This window comes from Dendrobates tinctorius, unplaced genomic scaffold (assembly GCF_039654945.1).
Source record: "Dendrobates tinctorius isolate UK_male_01 unplaced genomic scaffold, ASM3965494v1 ptg000102l, whole genome shotgun sequence".
NCBI classification, from domain to species: Eukaryota; Metazoa; Chordata; class Amphibia; order Anura; family Dendrobatidae; genus Dendrobates; species Dendrobates tinctorius.
In genome coordinates this window covers 5,822,655-5,841,912 of record NW_027361770.1, presented here as the reverse complement: position 1 = coordinate 5,841,912, position 19,258 = coordinate 5,822,655, and the positions used below count along the sequence as shown (strand labels likewise).

General features: G+C 44.7%; 1 protein-coding gene across 6 annotated transcripts in view; it reads left to right on the top strand.

Moving 5' to 3' along the window:
- Window positions 1-19,258, top strand: part of TRIP13 (thyroid hormone receptor interactor 13) — a 256,246-nt gene that overhangs the window by 210,274 nt on the left and 26,714 nt on the right. For 5 of the 6 annotated variants that reach the window (XM_073587704.1, XM_073587703.1, XM_073587701.1 and 2 more), the window contains one exon: window positions 18,868-18,974. The exons of the other annotated variant lie outside the window; for it this stretch is intronic. In XM_073587704.1, the coding sequence (XP_073443805.1) occupies window positions 18,868-18,974 (107 nt within the window). The remainder of the gene's footprint in view (window positions 1-18,867; window positions 18,975-19,258) is intronic. 6 annotated transcript variants of the gene reach the window in all.

The following is a 19,258-nucleotide window of genomic DNA, read 5'->3' as shown; positions in this document are numbered from 1 at the left end:
GCAAAATGACGGATTTTGACTGATGGCAACAAACGGAAATGGATACAGGCCTTAGTAGCCACTGAAATCCTGCATCACATGGAGCCTGCTGCTGGAACATGGATGGGACTTTTCACACAGAAGTGAAGTTGCTGGAAGGGGGTCTCCATTGGAAAAGATCAGTGCCACAGGTACTATAACATAGCAAAACTTATCTTTTTTGTTTAGAGTTACGCTTTAATTGTATAAATTAAAACTGTTAAACAAGAAACATAAAGGGTATCGAGGGGGAAGGGTTAGAAAAAAAGAGGAAAGAAAAGAAAAATTGCAGATGTTAATGTTTGAATTATTTTACAGCTAAATATGTGACTTCAACTAAAATACAAAGCTGTAGGCAATGCCGCTCAGAAAATATATCAAGCTTCTATTGTTGAAATCTTGCACAATACGTTTAACCCTTGCTGAAATTGCAGCGTATTTTTTGCTATTATCTGAATAATTTCTAAACTGTGGAGCTCTTGCTGATGTTTCAGACAGTTAATGAACCGGTATATATTTGGTAAAAGACTACCACATGTTTCTTGAAGGCTATGGTGCCATCCTTCAACATCATTATTTGTTCGCCGTTGATCATTTAATGTTCGTTCATACATATTCCAAAGTTGAACTGTAAACAAAGGTGCCTGACATCCTCTGCGAGTCATTCGACCAATATAGGTATCTTTTAAAATAGTTGGCAATGAGTATGGCTTCTTGTGGAAAGTCAGGATTTTCCACTAACTCTTCAAATGAAGGCACAACATTCTGTGTTGGTAGAAAGGCAAGGGCAGGTATCATGCGTATCCAACGAGCAAATTCATGGTCACATTGATATTGCACCTTGTTGTTCCTGTAGTGTACGCCTTGCTGACGGACAAGAGGCGTTCAACATACCAAAGATTGCTACAAGAGCTGAAGAACATGCAACCTGGACTTCATTTCAAAGTCCTTCATTTTGAACTTTACGGCAAACTGACTGTGATAGGTGGAAGAAGCAACCGGTCTTCTCGAGGTTGGGGAATTCACTCTCAAATGCCTGGATTGCAGCTAGTTCAAAATCCAACATCAGGTTATGTAGCTGCAGTCCAGGTTGCATGTTCTTCAGCTCTTGTAGCAATCTCTGGTATGTTGAACGCCTCTAGTCTGTCAGCAAGGCGTACACACAGGAACAACAAGGCTGCTGTGGACTACATGAATTGTATAAAGTTGCTTGAACAGGGATGGTTTAGTGGAAAACATGCCATCAGCAAACCACACTTTTTACTTTGGGCCAGTAGATGGAGATTGTCTCTTTTTCCAAATATTAAGATACGGCTGTGTCCACTTCCTAATTAAAAGTGAAAGTATTAGTACAGGAAATAATTAGACACAAAATAAAAAGTAACAAGTAGCAGACAGAGAATTTCAGGATGAATTCACAATTAATTTTCCTAATCAGAAGCATCCGTTGTTCATATCTCACATTAAAAACTCACATTTTGCTTCAGATTTTCTGATTTTATAACAAACGTAAAACTGAAGCAAAATCTGGTGTGAAGGGGCTAAACAATAGTTTTTTCTACGACATGTAATGTCACAGTGGAAAATGATATATTCCTGATTAAAAATGCTTCCAAGCTTCAAAAATGTCACATTTTCAAAGTCATGAAAGGATTAACAGCAGCAGAAACTAGCAAAATGCAGAATTCCATGATAATAAAAGGTTTATATCAGAAAAAATGAGCAAACATGTAAGAAGTATTTGTGAAAAAAAACCATACTAACTCAGTGGTTCATTAGCTCGGGGTCATATGCAGCGTAAATGTCTAAATCCCATCCACATGCTGATGAAAAAAATGCAGTTGAAAAAAATGACATGCAGTGCAGCAGTGGTGAACCTACTGTACCATGTAGGCAGGGGACGCCACTGCCCCCGGGCCGTCAGGGGGCCTGCCGCCAAGGGATGTAATGCGCCCATGAACAGCAAGCCCCCTGTATTTACCATGCTCTGGTAGATGCCTGTCACCTACTGGAGCATGGCAAGGATAAATTAATAGTCACCGCCTGCTGCTGCGCTGCTTTCCTCACTCTGCTTTGATGCAGATCCTGAGATGTGAGCGAATACATGATTGCATATATCATTCCAGGTCCTGTATCAAAGCAGAGGAACGCAGCGTGTGGCAGCAGGTGGTGAATATTAGGTGACCACCACCTACCGAAGCATGGTTCTCCCCTCTTCCCAGCACTAATTCAGCATTGGAACTTAATTTCAGGCTGTTGCCAGGGGGCGTGGCAAAAGGGGACAGGGCATCGTGGACGAAGGGGTGGCCCAGGCCCCTTCAAAACTTTGCTATGGGCCAGGGCCAAGCTACTTATGTCCTTGCATGTGAATGTATGCTGCCATTATGCAAAGAAGATTCCAGCCATTCAGACAAGGGGCTAAAATCCTGCACTAAAACCTGCACCCAAATCCATAGAGCTAAACAGAGATTTTGGTGCATAATTATCTACACCAGAATAGCTGTAGATCTACAGTTGTGGACAATCCACAGAGGTTAGGAGACATGTTAATGAATCCTTAAGGTCTATTCACATGCACTTAGTAGTTGCAGCAGACAATCGGCAGCTAATTTATAGCAGAAAATTGTACACTAAAATTGACATCTAGTGATGCGGGTGTGATGCGACAACCTTGTCCTCTGGCTGTGATTGACAATGGCTGGATACCTGCAAATCATGGTTGGTGGACAAGGTTACCACTCTGCTTATGAACATGGCAGACCACTGTATCTCAAAGTCAGGACTTCTACTTTGAAGCTGAGCAGAGAATCAGACTGCAACTAAGCAAGTGAGGCATAGTTGGAATCAGTAGGCCTCACTCTACATTATACTATCCTCAAACTTTCCCTTTAAAGCAAAATAATCATATAGTATTCTATATCATCACTTTGTAATATATAATTTTTCACATTTGTGCAACATAAACTTACCAATAATTCTGCATAATGGAAATGTTAAATGCTTACCAGAGTCATGCAAAAGGAACTGCTGCTGAATACCATCAATAGTGATTCCTTGAACTCCTGGGGAATAACAAGTTGATCAAGGGTTTGGGGCAACCTTGGAATATTGCCAAGTAGCATTGATAATCGTATTGTTCTCTTCAGTGATGCTTTCTTTGGGAGAAGTGCTACAACATTAGAATGGGCTCCTGAAATGCATACCTCCCAACTTTTGAAGGGAAAGAGGGACAAAGGCTGCAAATTTTAGGCCAAGCCCCGACCACACCCATTTCAGAACTAGTCACACCCATGTCCATGCCCCAACTGCACCCATTTAGCACTGCTGATCACACTGACTGGTACTGAGGGCACAGTGGCTGGTACTGTTGGCACACTGACTGGTAGTAAGGAAAAGAAAGAACAGAGAGAGAAAAAAGTAAACCGAGAAAGAGAACAGAGAGGGAAGGAAAGCGGGGAAAGAAAGAACAGAGAGAAAGAGGGAGCAGAGAGAAAGAGGGGAAAGAAAGAACAGAGCAAGAACAGATAAAGAAAGAGGGGACAGAAAAAAAGAACAGAGAACAGAGAGAAATGAGGGGAAAGAAAGAGAGCAGAGAAAGAATGGAAGAAGAAAGAAAGAGGGGAAAGAACAGAGAGAAATAAAGAAAGAGAAAGAGGAAACAGAAAAAGAAAGAACAGAGAGAACAGGGAAAAAGAGGGGACAGAAAAAAAGAACAGAGAAAAAAAGAAAGGGGAAAGAACAGAAAGGGAGAGAGAGAAAGGGGAAAGAAATGGGGGAAAGAGAGAAAGGAAGAACAGAGAAAGAGGGGAAAGAAATAAATAACAGAGAAAGAAAGAGGGGGAAGAAAAAAAAGAAAGAACAGAGAGAAAAAAAAAGAGAGGGGAAGAAAGAACAGAGAGAAAGAAAGAGGAAAGAAAGAACAGAGAAAGGAAAAACAGTGAGAGAAAGATTAGAGAGAAAGAAATAAAGATTCTATAAAGATACTATAGCAGTCCGGCTCCCATTGTAGTGCCCACCTGAGCCTCCTGATGCAGAACATATCATGACCGGCTCACATGGCCGGCATCCCCGAATCCAAGACAATCCCGCTGTCGGAGGAGGACACGGTGATGGATCTGAAGCATTCCCTGAAGTGCCTCCATAGTTCCGTCATAATCTCCTCCCGAAATTACCTTATTTCCGGTCAGCTTCCAGCACGTCACTTCCGGTGGAACGTCACATGCAAATTTTAAAGTGCTCCTCGGGGTTCCGCAGTGTGCTCCTGTGTCCGCGGGAAAAGTAACCTCCTGGCCGGGGCAGTCTCAAAATCGGGACTGTCCTGCTGGATCTGTAATAGTTGGGAGGTATGAAAGCTCCCCACCATACACTTTGTACACGCATGGCTCTGCACACCTCATACAAAAACGCTTTGTATGCCCCGTACACACACGGCTCCACTCCGTACACCTCGCACACACACATGGCTCCATTCTGGAAACCTCGTACACATGCGGCTCTGCTCCATACACCTTGTACACACACGGCCACGCTCTGTACACCTTTCACACACATGGCTCCACTCCGTAAACCTTGTACACATGCAGCTCCACTCCGTACACCCACTGCTCTGCTCCGTACACACACGGCTCAGCTCCGTACACTTCGTACACACAGGGCTCCATTTCATACGCCCCGCTCACACGTGGCTTCGCTCTGTACAAACGCGGCTCAGCTACGTACACTTTGTACACACAGGGCTCCGTTCCGTACACCTCGTTCACACACGGCTCCGCTCCGTACGCCTCGTACACACACTGCTCCGCCTCGTACACACACGGCTCCGCTCCGTACGCCTCGTACACACACTGCTCCGCCTCGTACACACACGGCTCCGCTCCGTACGCCTCGTACACACGCGGCTCCGCTCCGTACGCCTCGTACACACGCGGCTCCGCTCCGTACGCCTCGTACACACGCGGCTCCGCTCCGTACGCCTCGTACACACGCGGCTCCGCTCCGTACGCCTCGTACACACGCGGCTCCGCTCCGTACGCCTCGTACACACGCGGCTGCGCTCCGTACGCCTCGTACACACGCGGCTGCGCTCCGTACGCCTCGTACACAGGCGGCTGCGCTCCGTACGCCTCGTACGCAGGCGGCTGCGCTCCGTACGCCTCGTACGCAGGCGGCTGCGCTCCGTACGCCTCGTACGCAGGCGGCTGCGCTCCGTACGCCTCGTACGCAGGCGGCTGCGCTCCGTACGCCTCGTACGCAGGCGGCTGCGCTCCGTACGCCTCGTACGCAGGCGGCTGCGCTCCGTACGCCTCGTACGCACGCGGCTGCGCTCCGTACGCCTCGTACGCACGCGGCTGCGCTCCGTACGCCTCGTACGCACGCGGCTGCGCTCCGTACGCCTCGTACGCACGCGGCTGCGCTCCGTACGCCTCGTACGCACGCGGCTGCGCTCCGTACGCCTCGTACGCACGCGGCTCCGCGCCGTACGCCTCGTACGCACGCGGCTCCGCGCCGTACGCCTCGTACGCACGCGGCTCCGCGCCGTACGCCTCGTACGCACTCGGCTCCGCGCCGTACGCCTCGTACACACGCGGCTCCGCGCCGTACGCCTCGTACACACGCGGCTCCGCGCCGTACGCCTCGTACACACGCGGCTCCGCGCCGTTCGCCTCGTACACACGCGGCTCCGCGCCGTACGCCTCGTACACACGCGGCTCCGCGCCGTACGCCTCGTACACACGCGGCTCCGCGCCTTACGCCTCGTACACACGCGGCTCCGCGCCGTACGCCTCGTACACACGCGGCTCCGCTCCATCCACCCTGTAAACCCCTCGCATAAACTTTACCTCATCCAGCACCATGACAACCAGCAGAGTCCTGCACACACTGAGGCCCCTGATCATGTGACCCCTGACTCCTCCCTTCCTGTGACTTCATCACAGGTCCTGTGCGCACAGAACACAGCCCAGCCACATCATTGCAGGCTGTGGTGGCTCTCTGGGACGGCGAGGATGGGGTCAGTGCATGGGGGGGCGTGGCGGCTCAGTGCAATGTGGGAAAAATAGCATCCCAGGCGGGACGCGGATGGGGGGTGTCAAAAACGGGACTGTCCCACGAGAATCGGGACGGTTGGGAGCCATGGAAATGACTTCTGTGAGAATCTGTTGTGGTGTCTCCTGTGTTGCCCTTGCCCTGGTGACCGCCTCATTGACAAGTCGGATTGCTTCAGGTCATGCTGCTTGTGTTGCGTGGTTGTGGGGATTGGTTACTTTCACCACTTCACCAGATGCTTCATTGGTCCAAACACGTCCCTTGCAAGTCAACCATTTTTCACACACCCAGATGGAATGGACATCGTCAGCCGTCCGTTTGGAAAATACGTAAATGTGATTCTCGTAGACCAACTTCTTCTTCCCACGTTTGGATAGAACTGAATTCATACTTGTAGAAAGTGAATTGCTGTGGAAACTGACTGATGTTTTGTGCTAGTACACCTCTCTCTTTGTAGAGATTTTAGATACTGCTATATTCTGATGTAAAGATGGAATAAAAGCTAGTCTAATGTAACTTGCAGGACACCTGACATGAAAATTGTTACATCTGCAACAAAACTTGCAAAAAAGCAGCTCAGTGCTGGGTCAGGTAAAAGTTCACAAAATGTTTTGATTTTAGAGTGGTTTACATTCCCCACCTAAATCAGGGCTCATTCACACTACATTTTTTGAATCCGTTAATTTTTTTCATGTTATGTTTTTGTAACACAAAAATGTTTTAGAAACGTTTTGGAAAATGTCTTGTTAAAATTGCGGCAAAATGCGCTGACACTATAATGCAATCAGTTGTGAGGTTTACAGATGGAATCAGTTGATTTAACATGTCACAAAAGTGCAGCACTCTGTACAGTACTTTTGTGACGTGGATTGATGACAGACAGGAATTCATGAACCACAAGGACAAACTGGCGAAACATCCAAGCACAAAATTCTGGGGGCAAAACAGGACACAAACATCCGGGGGCGAACTACTGGGGGCAAAGTGCTGGAGGTGAAACATCCAGGGGCGAAAAATCCAGAGGCGAACCGCTAGGGACTGCTGGAGGCTATATGTTCTGGGGTGAAATGTGCGGGGGCGAAACATCCTGGGGGCCAAATGCTGGGGGCGAAACATCCAAATCCCTTTATCCACAGTACTCTTGGATAAAGTGATCTGCACTTTTGGACAGGTTACCACTGGCCAGTCTCTTCTCCTACTACAGTGTGCTTGATGTTCATCATAGTTCGATCTCCACAAATCTGTTAAAAAAAAAACAAAAAAAACACACCAATATCAATATGACTCATAGAAGTGACACCCAGTTTATACTTTACTTTACTTGTAGTTCTATACTGTTGCACTATGCCCAGAAGTAACAGATATTTGAAAATCTGCAGCCTGTCTTACATTTTGAGCATTTTTTCCAGCAACAGCTTGACTCAGTCTTGATAATCCCTTTTGGTGCAGATTTTACAACATAATCCGTGGCAGCACTGCCAGTAATCTTTACAGAATTATGTGAATAACACTTTTTTAATGTAAAACAAGATGCAAACTACTATATATAACAAGCCAAAACTAAATTGTTGCACTTAAAGGCAATCTATCAGAATAATCCATTCATCCCTCTCTCCCCCCATCCAAAGAATAATAGTTATATGGTTGGGAAGCTCTTTGAATGATAATGTCATGCATACCATACCAGTGCTGCACCTCATTTGCTGTTTCATCAATTGTCTACTTGCTGCAGCAGAGACATCCTTTTTCTGCCACTGTAGACATCATGACCAAATGAGCCCAGTGACTGACTGCAGAGACTATATGCATGGTTAGGCTGGAGTCACACTAAACGTATGAAAAATCGATCCGAGTCTCCCTGCCGAGAGTCGCAGGAGTGTAATGCGAGTGTCATGCAAGTACAATCCGATTTCTCACACCTAGCATCCGATTGACATCCGATTGCAATGCCTTTTTAACATGGACTTTTACATACAGCTATTCTGTCATTTACACATCGTTTTCAAAGGATATATTCTTCAAAACACACACACATACAGTAGTATATACATGTACACAGTGGGTATGGAAAGTATTCAGACCCCTTTAAATTTTTCATTCCAGCCATTTGGTAAATGTAAAAAAAAGTTCATTTGTTCTTAATGTACACTCTGCACCCCAACTTGTATGAAAATAACAGAAATGTAGAAATGTTTGCAATTTATTAAAAAAGAAAAACTGATATCACATGGTTATAAGTATTCAGACACTCATATTTAAGTCACATAGTTAAGTTCTTTTTAACATATTTATTAATGACCTTGTAGGGGGCATAGAGAGTAGAATTTCAATATTTGCAGATGACCCTAAGCTCTGCAGGGTAATCGATATAGAGGAGGACAATTTTATATTACAGGAGGATTTATGTAAACTAGAAGCTTGGGCTGATAAATGGCAAATGAGCTTTAATGGGGATGAATGTAAGGTCATGCACTTGGGTAGAGCAAATAAGATGTATAATTATGTGCTTAATTGTAAAACACTGGGCAAAACTGTCACTGAAAAAGACCTGGGTGTATGGGTGGACGACAAACTTTAGTAGCCAGTGTCAGGCAGCTGCTGCAAAGGCTAATAAAATAATGGGATGCATTAAAAGAGGCATAGATGCTCATGAGGAGAACATAATCTTACCCCTATACAAGTCTGCACACAGCTAAAGGACAAAGGAGTTGCTTCAGAACAACTCCGTGACCATTCTTGACTGGTGCAGCCAGAGCCCTGACATAAACCCAATTGAGCACCTCTGGAGGGACCTGAAATGGCCATCCACCAATGTTCACCATCCAACCTGATGGAACTGGAGAGGATCTACAAGGAAGAATGGCAGAGGATCGCCAAATCCAGGTGTGAAAAGCCTGTTGCATCATTCCCAAGAAGACTCATGACTGTACTAGCTCAGAAGGGTGCTTCTACTCAATACTGAGCAAAGGGTCTGAATACTTATGACCATGTGATATTTCAGGTTTTTTTTTTCAATAAATTTGCAAAAATTTTTACATTCCTGGGTTTTTTTCAGTCAAGATGGAGTGCAGAGTGTACATTAATGAGAAAAAAAATGAACTTTTTTTTAAAATTTACCAAATGACTGCAATGAGTGAAATATTTAAAAGGGTTAGAATACTTTCCATACCCAATGTATGTATATTTGTGTGTATGTGTGTATATATATATAAATATATAATATATTTTTTTTTTATTAATAAATGCAAGGTGGACCATTTATATGGATACACCTGGGTGGGCCATTTATAAAGTTGCAATCCAAAATGGCCGACTTCTAAATTGCCGGCGTGGTCATCACCCATTTTGAAAAGTTTTCCCCCTTCTATATACTAATGTGCCACAAACAGAAAGCTGATATCACCAACCATTCCAATTTAATTTACATTAATCCATATAAATGGCCCACCCTGTATATATATATCTCTATATATAAAAATGTGTATGTATGTGTGTATCAGCCACGCCCACTCCACATAGCCCCACCCAATCACTAAGCTGCTTTCATTTCACCAGAGCTCTTTAAAAGATTAAAGCTGAGCTGTGATTGATTGCTATGAGCAAGTTTTCCTTGCAACCAATCACTAAGCATCTTTCATTTCACCAGCGATCTTTAAAAGATGAAAGCTGAGCTGTGATTGGTTGCTATGAGCAACAGTTTTCCCGCTCCACAAAACCTCAGCAGACACTGACCTGGTGGGAGAAATCTAGCATCCCTGGGAACATAAGTTCCCAGCCATTGTCTGCCCCCCCCAGAAAGAAGCAGAGAGCACATGACAGAAATGAATCACCTCCTCCATTCCATAGTCCAGTGCCCATATACCCATCACACATCCTCCATCCTATATTCCCATAGGCACATCTTCTTGACTACACCAGGTACACTGCATGTTTTGCCCTTAGCAACCAATCACTAAGCATCTTTCATTTCACAAGAGCTGTTTAAAAGATGAAAGCTGAGCTGTGATTGGTTGCTATGAGCAACAGTTTTCCTTGCAGACAGATGAGGTAACTGAGGCCTATTATTCTTAAAATTTTTATGGTGTTATTGTCCTTCTGTAGAGCTGGAAATAACACAATTTATTACCGTGCCAACACAGACCACCCTCTGACACAGACTGCAGGGGGAGCCCAGTATTACACAGAAGACAATTAGATACACAGCCCAGTATCACACAGGAGAGGATTAGATACACTGCTCAGCAGTCCGTATCACACAGGGGAGGATTAGACACACTGCTCAGCAGTCAGTATCAGACAGGAGAGGATTAGACACACTACTCAGCAGTCAGTATCACACAGGAGAGGATTAGATACACAGCTCAGCAGACAGTATCACACAGGATAGGATTGTATACACAGCTCAGGAGATAGTATCACAAAAGATAGGATTAGGTACACCACTTAGGAGACAGTATGCCACAGGATAGGGTTAGATACACTGCTCAGCAGACAATATCACACAGGATAGGATTAGATACACAGCTCAGCAACAGGATGTGCCAAAGGAGAGGACATTTTCATTTCAAGAATTCCACTCATTCCATCTGATTTGCCTTTTGATTTTAAACGCCACCAGTTTCCAGTTCGACAGGCATTTGCAATATCCATTAACAAGGCTCAGGGACAGTCATTGAGAGTAGTACGGATCGATTTGCAATCTCCATGCTTTTCTCATGGTCAACTTTACGTGGCCTGTTCAAGAGCTGGAACTTCCAAAAATCTGTTCATCTTTGCACCGAATGGAAAAACCAAAAATGTTTATCAAAAGGCTCTTGAATGAGTTGAAAATGAAATACTATAAATACTTAGGTAATTGTGTAGTTAATTTGTGTTGCAAATCTGTTGCATATATGATGTGAAATGTTTTTATGTGCAATATAATCACATAAATTGTTATAATTAAATTATAATCATTATAATTTGACATATACCTAACCACAGTTAGTTACTATGCCTGGGCAAAGCCAGGCTCTTCAGCTAGTGTGTGTATATATATATAGTAGAGAGATATAGATAATATATATATAGATAGCTACCGTATTTTTCGGACTATAAGACGCACCCCAATTTTCAGAAGGAAAATAGGGAAAAAAATAATGTGTCAAATGGGGGTCCGTCTTACAGTCCGAATTCAGCTTACCTGGGAAGGGATCCGGCACAGGTGGAGGAGTAGTCACAGGGGTCATTCAGTGGTCCAGGCTCGTGCGGTGGCGGCTCTGTGCTGGGGCAGGTTGGTTGTGCTGGGGCAGCTGTCCTGAGGCTGGGGCAGCTGTGCTGGGGCAGCTGTCCTGAGGCTGGGGCAGCTGTCCTGAGGTTGGGGCAGCTGTGTGGGGCTGGGGCAGCTATGCTGGGGCTGGGGCAGCTGTCCTGGGGCTGGGGCAGCTGTCCTGAGGCTGGGGCAGCTGTCCTGAGGCTGGGGCAGCTGTGCTGGGGCAGCTGTCTTGTGGCTGGGGCAGCTGTGTGGGGCTGGGGCAGCTGTCCTGAGGCTGTGGCAGTTATGCTGGGGCAGGTGGGCCTCTGCTGGGCGGTGGTGGCGCCACCTGCCCCAGCATAACTGCCCACCATTTCGGGACGAGATCTGAAGCCGCGCATGCGCCGTCCCCGGACCGGCGGCCATCTTCCCGGCGTCCATGATCCCGGAGGCCAACGCAACATGGCGGCGGCCAGCAAGGGACGTGCGGGGGGGCCTCCGGGCTTGGAGGAAATGCCGGCGGAGCCGCCGCCCCTGCACCGGAGCACAGCCCACCACCGCACCGCAGAGCCCCGCCCGCTGCCACCACCGCACCGCAGAGCCCCGGAGGTGAGTATATTGCGACCATAAGACGCACCCCCCAATTTCCCCCAAAATTTTTTGGGGAATAAGTGCGTCTTATGGTCCGAAAAATACGGTATATAGCACTGGCAAAAATTGAGACCGCTGCAAAATTTTCAGTTTATGATTTTTCTCTTTATAAATATATTTTTGAGTAAAATGCTCTTATATTCTATTAACTACTGACAGCGTCTTCGAATTTCCAAGCACTAAGTTTTGTTTTTATTTTCATAAAATGAGAAATGGTCAAAATTACAAATATATGCAGTGCTTGCAGACCTCAAATAATGTTAAGAAAACAAGTTCATAATCATTTAGAAACAACAATACTTATGTTTTAACTCGGGAAGAGTTCAGAATTCAATATTTTGTGGAATAACCATGAGTTTTAATCACAGCTTTCATGTGTCTTGGCATGCTTTCCACCAGTCTTTCACACTCCTTTTGGGTGACCTTATACCACTCCTGGTACAAAAATTTAAGCAGTTCCTCTTGATTACATTCCAGAGGTTTTCAATGGGGTTCAGGTCTGGAGATTAGGCTGAACATGACAGGGATTTGATGTGGTGGTCCTTCATCTACACATTGACCTAGCTGTGTGGCATGGCACATTGTCCTGCTGGAAAAAACAGTCCTCAGAGTTCGGGAACATTGTCTGAGCAGAAGAAATCAACTGTTTTTCCAGGATAACCTTGTATGCGGCTTGATTCATACATCCTTCGCAAAGATTAACCTGCCCAATTCCAGCCTTGCTGAAGCATCCCCAGATCATCACCGTTCCTCCACCAAATTTCACAGTGGATGCAAGACACTGTGGCTTGTACACCTCTCCAGGTCTCCGTCTAACCATTAGACAACCAGGTGTTGGGCAAAGCTGAAAATTAAACTCATCAGAGAAGATTACCTTACTCCAATCCTCTATGGTCCAATCCTTATGGTCTTTGGCAAACTTAAGCCTGGCTCTCCTTTGCTTCTCATTGATGAAAGGGTTTTTTCTACCTTTACATGACTTGAGCCCTGCCTCTAGGAGCCTGTTATGAACTGTTCTTGCTGTGCACTTCACCCCAGCTTCCATTTGCTATTCCTTTTGTAGCTTTTTGTAGCTCATTTGATTCATCCTGCCGTTGCTGAGCGACATTAGAATAAGATGATGGTCATCCCGGTCAGTGCAGAGTCAATGTCTGCTGCTTGACCTTGTAATGGACTGCCGTATTAGAAATTTTAAGGATGGAGGCAACATGACGCTCATTGTATCCCTCTGCTTGTAAAGCCAGAATTGAGCCCTACTTTTCCTCACTCAAGACTTTTCTTTTCAACTCCTTTGGCATAGTTAAAAGTTATTTTTTCATTCCTATTACTTTTGGGATTATTACTATTACTTTTGCAAGAGGACTGTGAACACCTCAGCAGGGTTTTTTTTTATACTTTCCTTCGTTAAATAAGATTTTGCTCAGGTGATCACCTAATCAGAAGAACATTAAGTAGAATGAGGTGTACTCCGGTTGGAATTCAACTTACATTGGAATCGAATGGCCGTCAGACATATAGAGAAGCTGATTTTTATAAAACTATACAGTGGTCTCTTAAGTTTTGCCAGAGCTATATATATGTGTATGTATATGTGTATGTATATATATATATATATATATATATATATATATATATATATATATATTATTATTATTAATTACATTGTGCCTTACTCACCTAATAGCTGGCAGTTCATCTGCCGCGTACAGTATAATCACATAGAATAAATATATACATATTGTATACATAGATATATAGATGTCAGTGCCACACGTATACATATGTATTTATATTGCATAGATGGCAGAGAAGCCGGTAATTCATCTGCGTTCTCTGTAAAATCACTGCAGGAGCCGACAGGATAGAAGAGATGGATTACATACAGTGAATACAAATAGAATAGCTAGACATATAGATGTCAGTGACATATACAATTAGTACAGTGTGTGCTAACATCAGCTCTCAGCCACCCCAGAAAAGGAACATTTCTGAGATGCGCCAATTTTGGCACTTCGCCTCGTTCTTCCTACTTGCCCTGTAGCTGTGGAAAGTGGGGGAATATTTTTTTGGGGGGTTGATGTCACCTTTGAGTTCTCTGGTGAGAGAGGCCTAGATGTCTTCCTGGAGTGTAACAATTGTGGTGTAGTGACCACTGTATCCGCTAGGGGGCGCTGTGTGGGTGGTCCAGGACAGGTGTATAAGCATTTCCAGTGTCCTGATAGGAGTAGGATGCTGAATGATCGTAATGTATCTCAAGGTGGGTGACCTTGAGATGATGACTTGTGTATGTGTTGATCAGCACTGATACTGCTTAGGTTTCGTGTCAATGTCTTAGGGAAGTCTTCAGGTAGCTGGAGAGACGGGCCGGACCAGCTACCTACAAATCCACCCAGGGGTGTGTCTGAAATCGCTGGTAGTAAAAGACTGTGAGTCTGAAGGACCTGTGATGAGGTCATAGCCATATGACCCGGTGGCCGTGGCTACGGACCATATAAGGTGGCCAGGGTAGGTCACATGAGTGAATGCTTGAACCCGGTTGGTCCGTTGTGGAAGGTCCAGCTGGGAGATGGGGCTTCCTGCCTGACAGCACATGAATGCTGTGTTTAGTGGCTGCAAGTGTCTGACAGTTCCCAGGGAGAGGGAATGAACATCTGCAGTGAGATGAAGCAGCCATGAGGTAACCCTGATGGGGTGTGAGGCTTGAAAGCCTGCGCAATAGACATTGCACAACCTGTGTGAGTACAGGCTTAACAGAGTGGAGCTCTGTCATGGACGCTATGCTGTTTATATGAACTTTATGTTGCTGGTCATGGTTTATGATGCCTGAATAAACCGCATGGACTGTTGTTGTATTATGGAAAACCTGTGCCGGATATGATTATATGGCTGCCAAGCGAGTGTCCCCAACCTTGAATGACAGCGCTACCTTACACAATTTTGTATCATACAGGTATTAGGTTCTTTAGAAGGACGTAGATCTGGGGATTTATTCTGACGGAATATAGGCTGAACTGGATGGACAAATGTCTTTTTTTGGCCTTGCTAACTATGTTACTATGTAAGCTTCGAGGTTCGTAATGGAGAAGCGTCAATAAGACGCCCTTACTACTAACCCCATAGTCACATTGTAAGAAAACAGACACCCAGAAAAAAGTCCTTCAATTGAAAGAGAGACACTCCTTTTTATATTCTTAGTTAATGCATACTTACGACCTTGCCTAATTCCACCGATGCCCTCGTCATCTGCAAGAGAGGTAAAAAACAAACAACAAAATTCCTCACCTTTCCGCAGAGATGCTTTTAATCCATTAGACCCACAATGGGTTCAACTCTGCTACATCTAGATGACAGGCTGCATGGTTTGACCATGCAGCTTGTCATCCAGCAGAGAAACTGAGCACCGTGTGCTCAGTTTCTGCCTATGAATTGCTAATCCCTGTCTCACGGCACCACGAGCGTGAGAAAGTTCGCCTGCTCGCGGTGCTGTCTGACAGGTCCTGCAAGTTTACAGCCAATGAACTCACTTCACCTTTCTGACGTCAGCACAAGCACTGTGGGAAAATGTATCTAAAATTTCCCACTGCGCTCATGCCGACATCACATAGGTGAAGTGAGTTCATTGGTCTTGAACTCGCAGTTCACAGGCAGACACTGAGCACACGGTGCTCAGTTTCTCCGCTGGATGATAAGCTGCATGGTCGCACCATGCAGCCTGCCATCGATATGTAGCAGAGCTGAACTCGTCATGGGAATAATGGATTAAAAGCAGCAAAAATACGGCAAGTGTAAACCCAGCCTAGGTATACAGCAGTTAGCTGATATTAATAGCATGGGAAGCTACATAGGTATTACCCCTTTCCCAGGCTATAAACATCTGCCCCCAGCCGTCGGCATTCCCTCTGCTGGTTATGAAAATTGCACGGGAGCTCACGCCATTTTTTTCCAAAAAGTAATCTTCTATTAATTAAATACATGTACGTACAATAATTTGCACACACATTTTACTAATTGTATTTGTTACTGATATCTATATGTCTAGCTATTCTATTTGTGTTTACTGTATGTTATCTATCTCTTCTATCCTGTCAGCTCCTGCAGTGATTTTACAGAACATGACAGATGAGTTACTGGCTTTTCTTCTATCTATCTATGCAGTATAAATCTAATATATAAATTTCAATGTGGGTGTGTATGTATGTATGTCCGGGATTGGCATCCGCGCCGTCGCAGCTACAGCCATAAAATTTGGCACAGTCACACGTCTGGACCCCGAGAGCGTCATAGGCTATGTTGTGAGGCACAATTTTTACCCCGCGCGTTCCAATTCACCAAACAATTTTGCCCCTATCTACATAATGGGGGAAAAGTGTTGGAGACAAATTTTCAGCTGCCAGATGTGAACAAGGGGGACTTAAAGAATGAGAGCGATGGCACCAAAGAGTATATACCGTACAGTTGCTAAGGTGGGGTCCTGACATGGGATAGTCACCACACACGGGGATATGAACACACACACAAAATGCGCCACACACTACCACGTGCTTCAACACATATACCACCCTCAGCACACATTTCACCACACATACACCAACCTCGCCACATAAAAGTCGAAACACAAAAGTCACCACTCAAAACTTGCCACGCTGTCCCAGAGCTGTTTAAAAGATGAAAAATGAGCTGTGATTGGTTCCCATCAGCAACAGTTTTCTTTGTAGACAGTTGTGGTAATTCTTATCATTTCTATGGTGTTATCGTCCTTCTGTAAAGCTGGAAATAACACAATTTATTACCGTGCCAACACAGACCACCCTCAGACACAGACTGCAGGGGGAGCTCAGTATCACACAGGATAGGATTAGTTACACGGCTCAGCAGTCAGTATCACACAGGATAGGATTAGATACACAGCTCAGCAGTCAGTATCACACAGGAGACGATTAGACACATGGCTCATCAGGCAGTATCACACAAGATAGGATTAGATACACAGCTCAACAGTCAGTATCACACAGGATAGGATTAGATACACAGCTCAACAGTCAGTATCACACAGGATAGGATTAGATACACAGCTCATCAGTCAGTATCACACAAGATAGGAATAGATACACGGCTCAGCAGACAGCATCACACAGGATAGGATTAGATACGCAGCTCAGCAGTCAGTATCACACAGGATAGGAATAGATACACGGCTCAGAAGACAGTATCACACAGGATAGGATTAGATACGCAGCTCAGCACACAGTATCACACAGAATAGTATTAGATACACGGCTCAGCAGACAGTATCACACAGAATAGGATTAGATACACGGCTCAGCAGGCAGTATCACACAGGATAGGATTAGATGCACGGTTTTTATGTGCAATATAATCATTATAATTTGTTATAACTAACCACAGTTGGTTACTATGCCCAGGCAACGCCGGGCTCTTCAGCTAGTACATATATATATATATGTGTCACTGACATCTATCTATGTAGTCTATATGTATATATCTATTCTATTTTCTAATCTGTCAGTGTAATTTTACTGTATGTGGCACATGAATTGCCGGCTTTTCAAAGGACAACAGTGTGTAAAAATCAGACAGCACTCGCATGGTCTGAGTGTTGTGCAATTTTTTTTTTTTTCCTCGCACCCATAGGCTTGCATTGGCAAGTCTCAGTGCCAATCGCAGCATGTTGCGATTTTACACGCACACAGAATATGCCCGAGAAAATAAACGGTGATGTGAGCTGCCCCATAGATTAAAACTGGTCTGAGTGATATGTGATGTTTTCTTGCATAGCACTCGTCCGTGTTCTACGATAGTGTGACCCGGCCTTAATGTGATACTACCACTGCAGCCTGTAAACAATTACCAGAGTATCATTGAAGATGCAGCGGAGACCTAGAGAGGATAAGTAGCACAACTGATTTTAATCATTTCTAACATGAGCAACTCCGATGGCTTAAAGAAAGCTTACAGTGGAGAGCTGCTTAACTTCAGTTCAACTTAAAGGGAACCTGTCAGCTGACTCATGTTGTCCGAATTGTGGGCAGCATAAATCAGAAGATAAGTTACTGTTGTAATGTATGCTCTGAAATGCATCACCGTTTCAAAGAAGTGACGATATGAAAAGTCATCATGGGACTAGGAGTGTTGGATGACTATTCCAATTCAGGTTACTGACCATCTATACACACACATAGGAAGGGATCTCTAAGTTATGAGGAGCAGGGCTACTCATCCAAGACTCTTAAGGGCATGTCACACTAAGCGATATCGCTAGCAATATCGCTATAACTTGTGACGTTATAGCGATATTGCTAGCGATATCGCTGTGTGTGATACTTACCTACGACCCGCTCCCCCGCTGGTTATCGCTGAAAGCGCGAGAACGTCCTGGACTGTTTCTCGTCGTCAGCTTCCTGCGGCGCTTCCTGCTGTGACGACGAGCGACGCGTGGAGCCGGGCGGGAGGACGCAGGATCGCCTGGTGTGACAGGTAAGTAGCGACCCCCGTCCCCAGCGATGTCGCTGGTGAGATCTGCCTGTGTGGCAGCTCACTAGCGACCACTTAGCGATGCACCAGCGATCCTGACCGCGTCATATCGCTGGTCGGGATCGCTGGTACATCGCTAAGTGTGACAGTACCTTTAATCCCTTGCCGGAGTAAAATTTACACATCCGAGATAATGCAGCCAGACTCTGATTCATGTTGCCTCTTGTATGAGCATTAATCAGCTTTAAATTATCCAATAAGAGATTAAAACTAAATGTCTTTAATGTAAAAGATGCTAGGATGTGGGGAATGCACGAGTTAAAAAAAAAAAAAAATGAGATATGCATTGAAAAAAAATAATTTAGTCTAAAATACCTAGCTTTACATAATTTCTCATTTACAGAACTTAATCTGTTGCTCAAATTTAGGTTGAAAGCCTTACTGCAGCACGAAGTGCATCTAGAGCTGGCACTGAACCTTCTGACGCTATTCGTGTAGTGAATGCTGTTCTAACTCAGATAGATCAAATAAAAAGGTATGTGTTTTTTAATCTTTCAAACCCTGCATCAAGCAGTCATTAAGGACCACAAACGGGGATAATGACTTCATGTGATCTAGACTGTGTGCTTCTGTTAATACATCCCAGAATTGTATTTGCCTTTTTTGCTGCTACATCACACTGTTGACTCATGTTTAGTTTATGATCTATTAGAATACCCAAGTCTCTTTCACATGTGCTGTTGCTTAGCTCTATTCCTCCCATTCTGTATATGCTTTTTTTATTGCCCAGATGTAGTACTTTACATTTTTCCCTGTTAA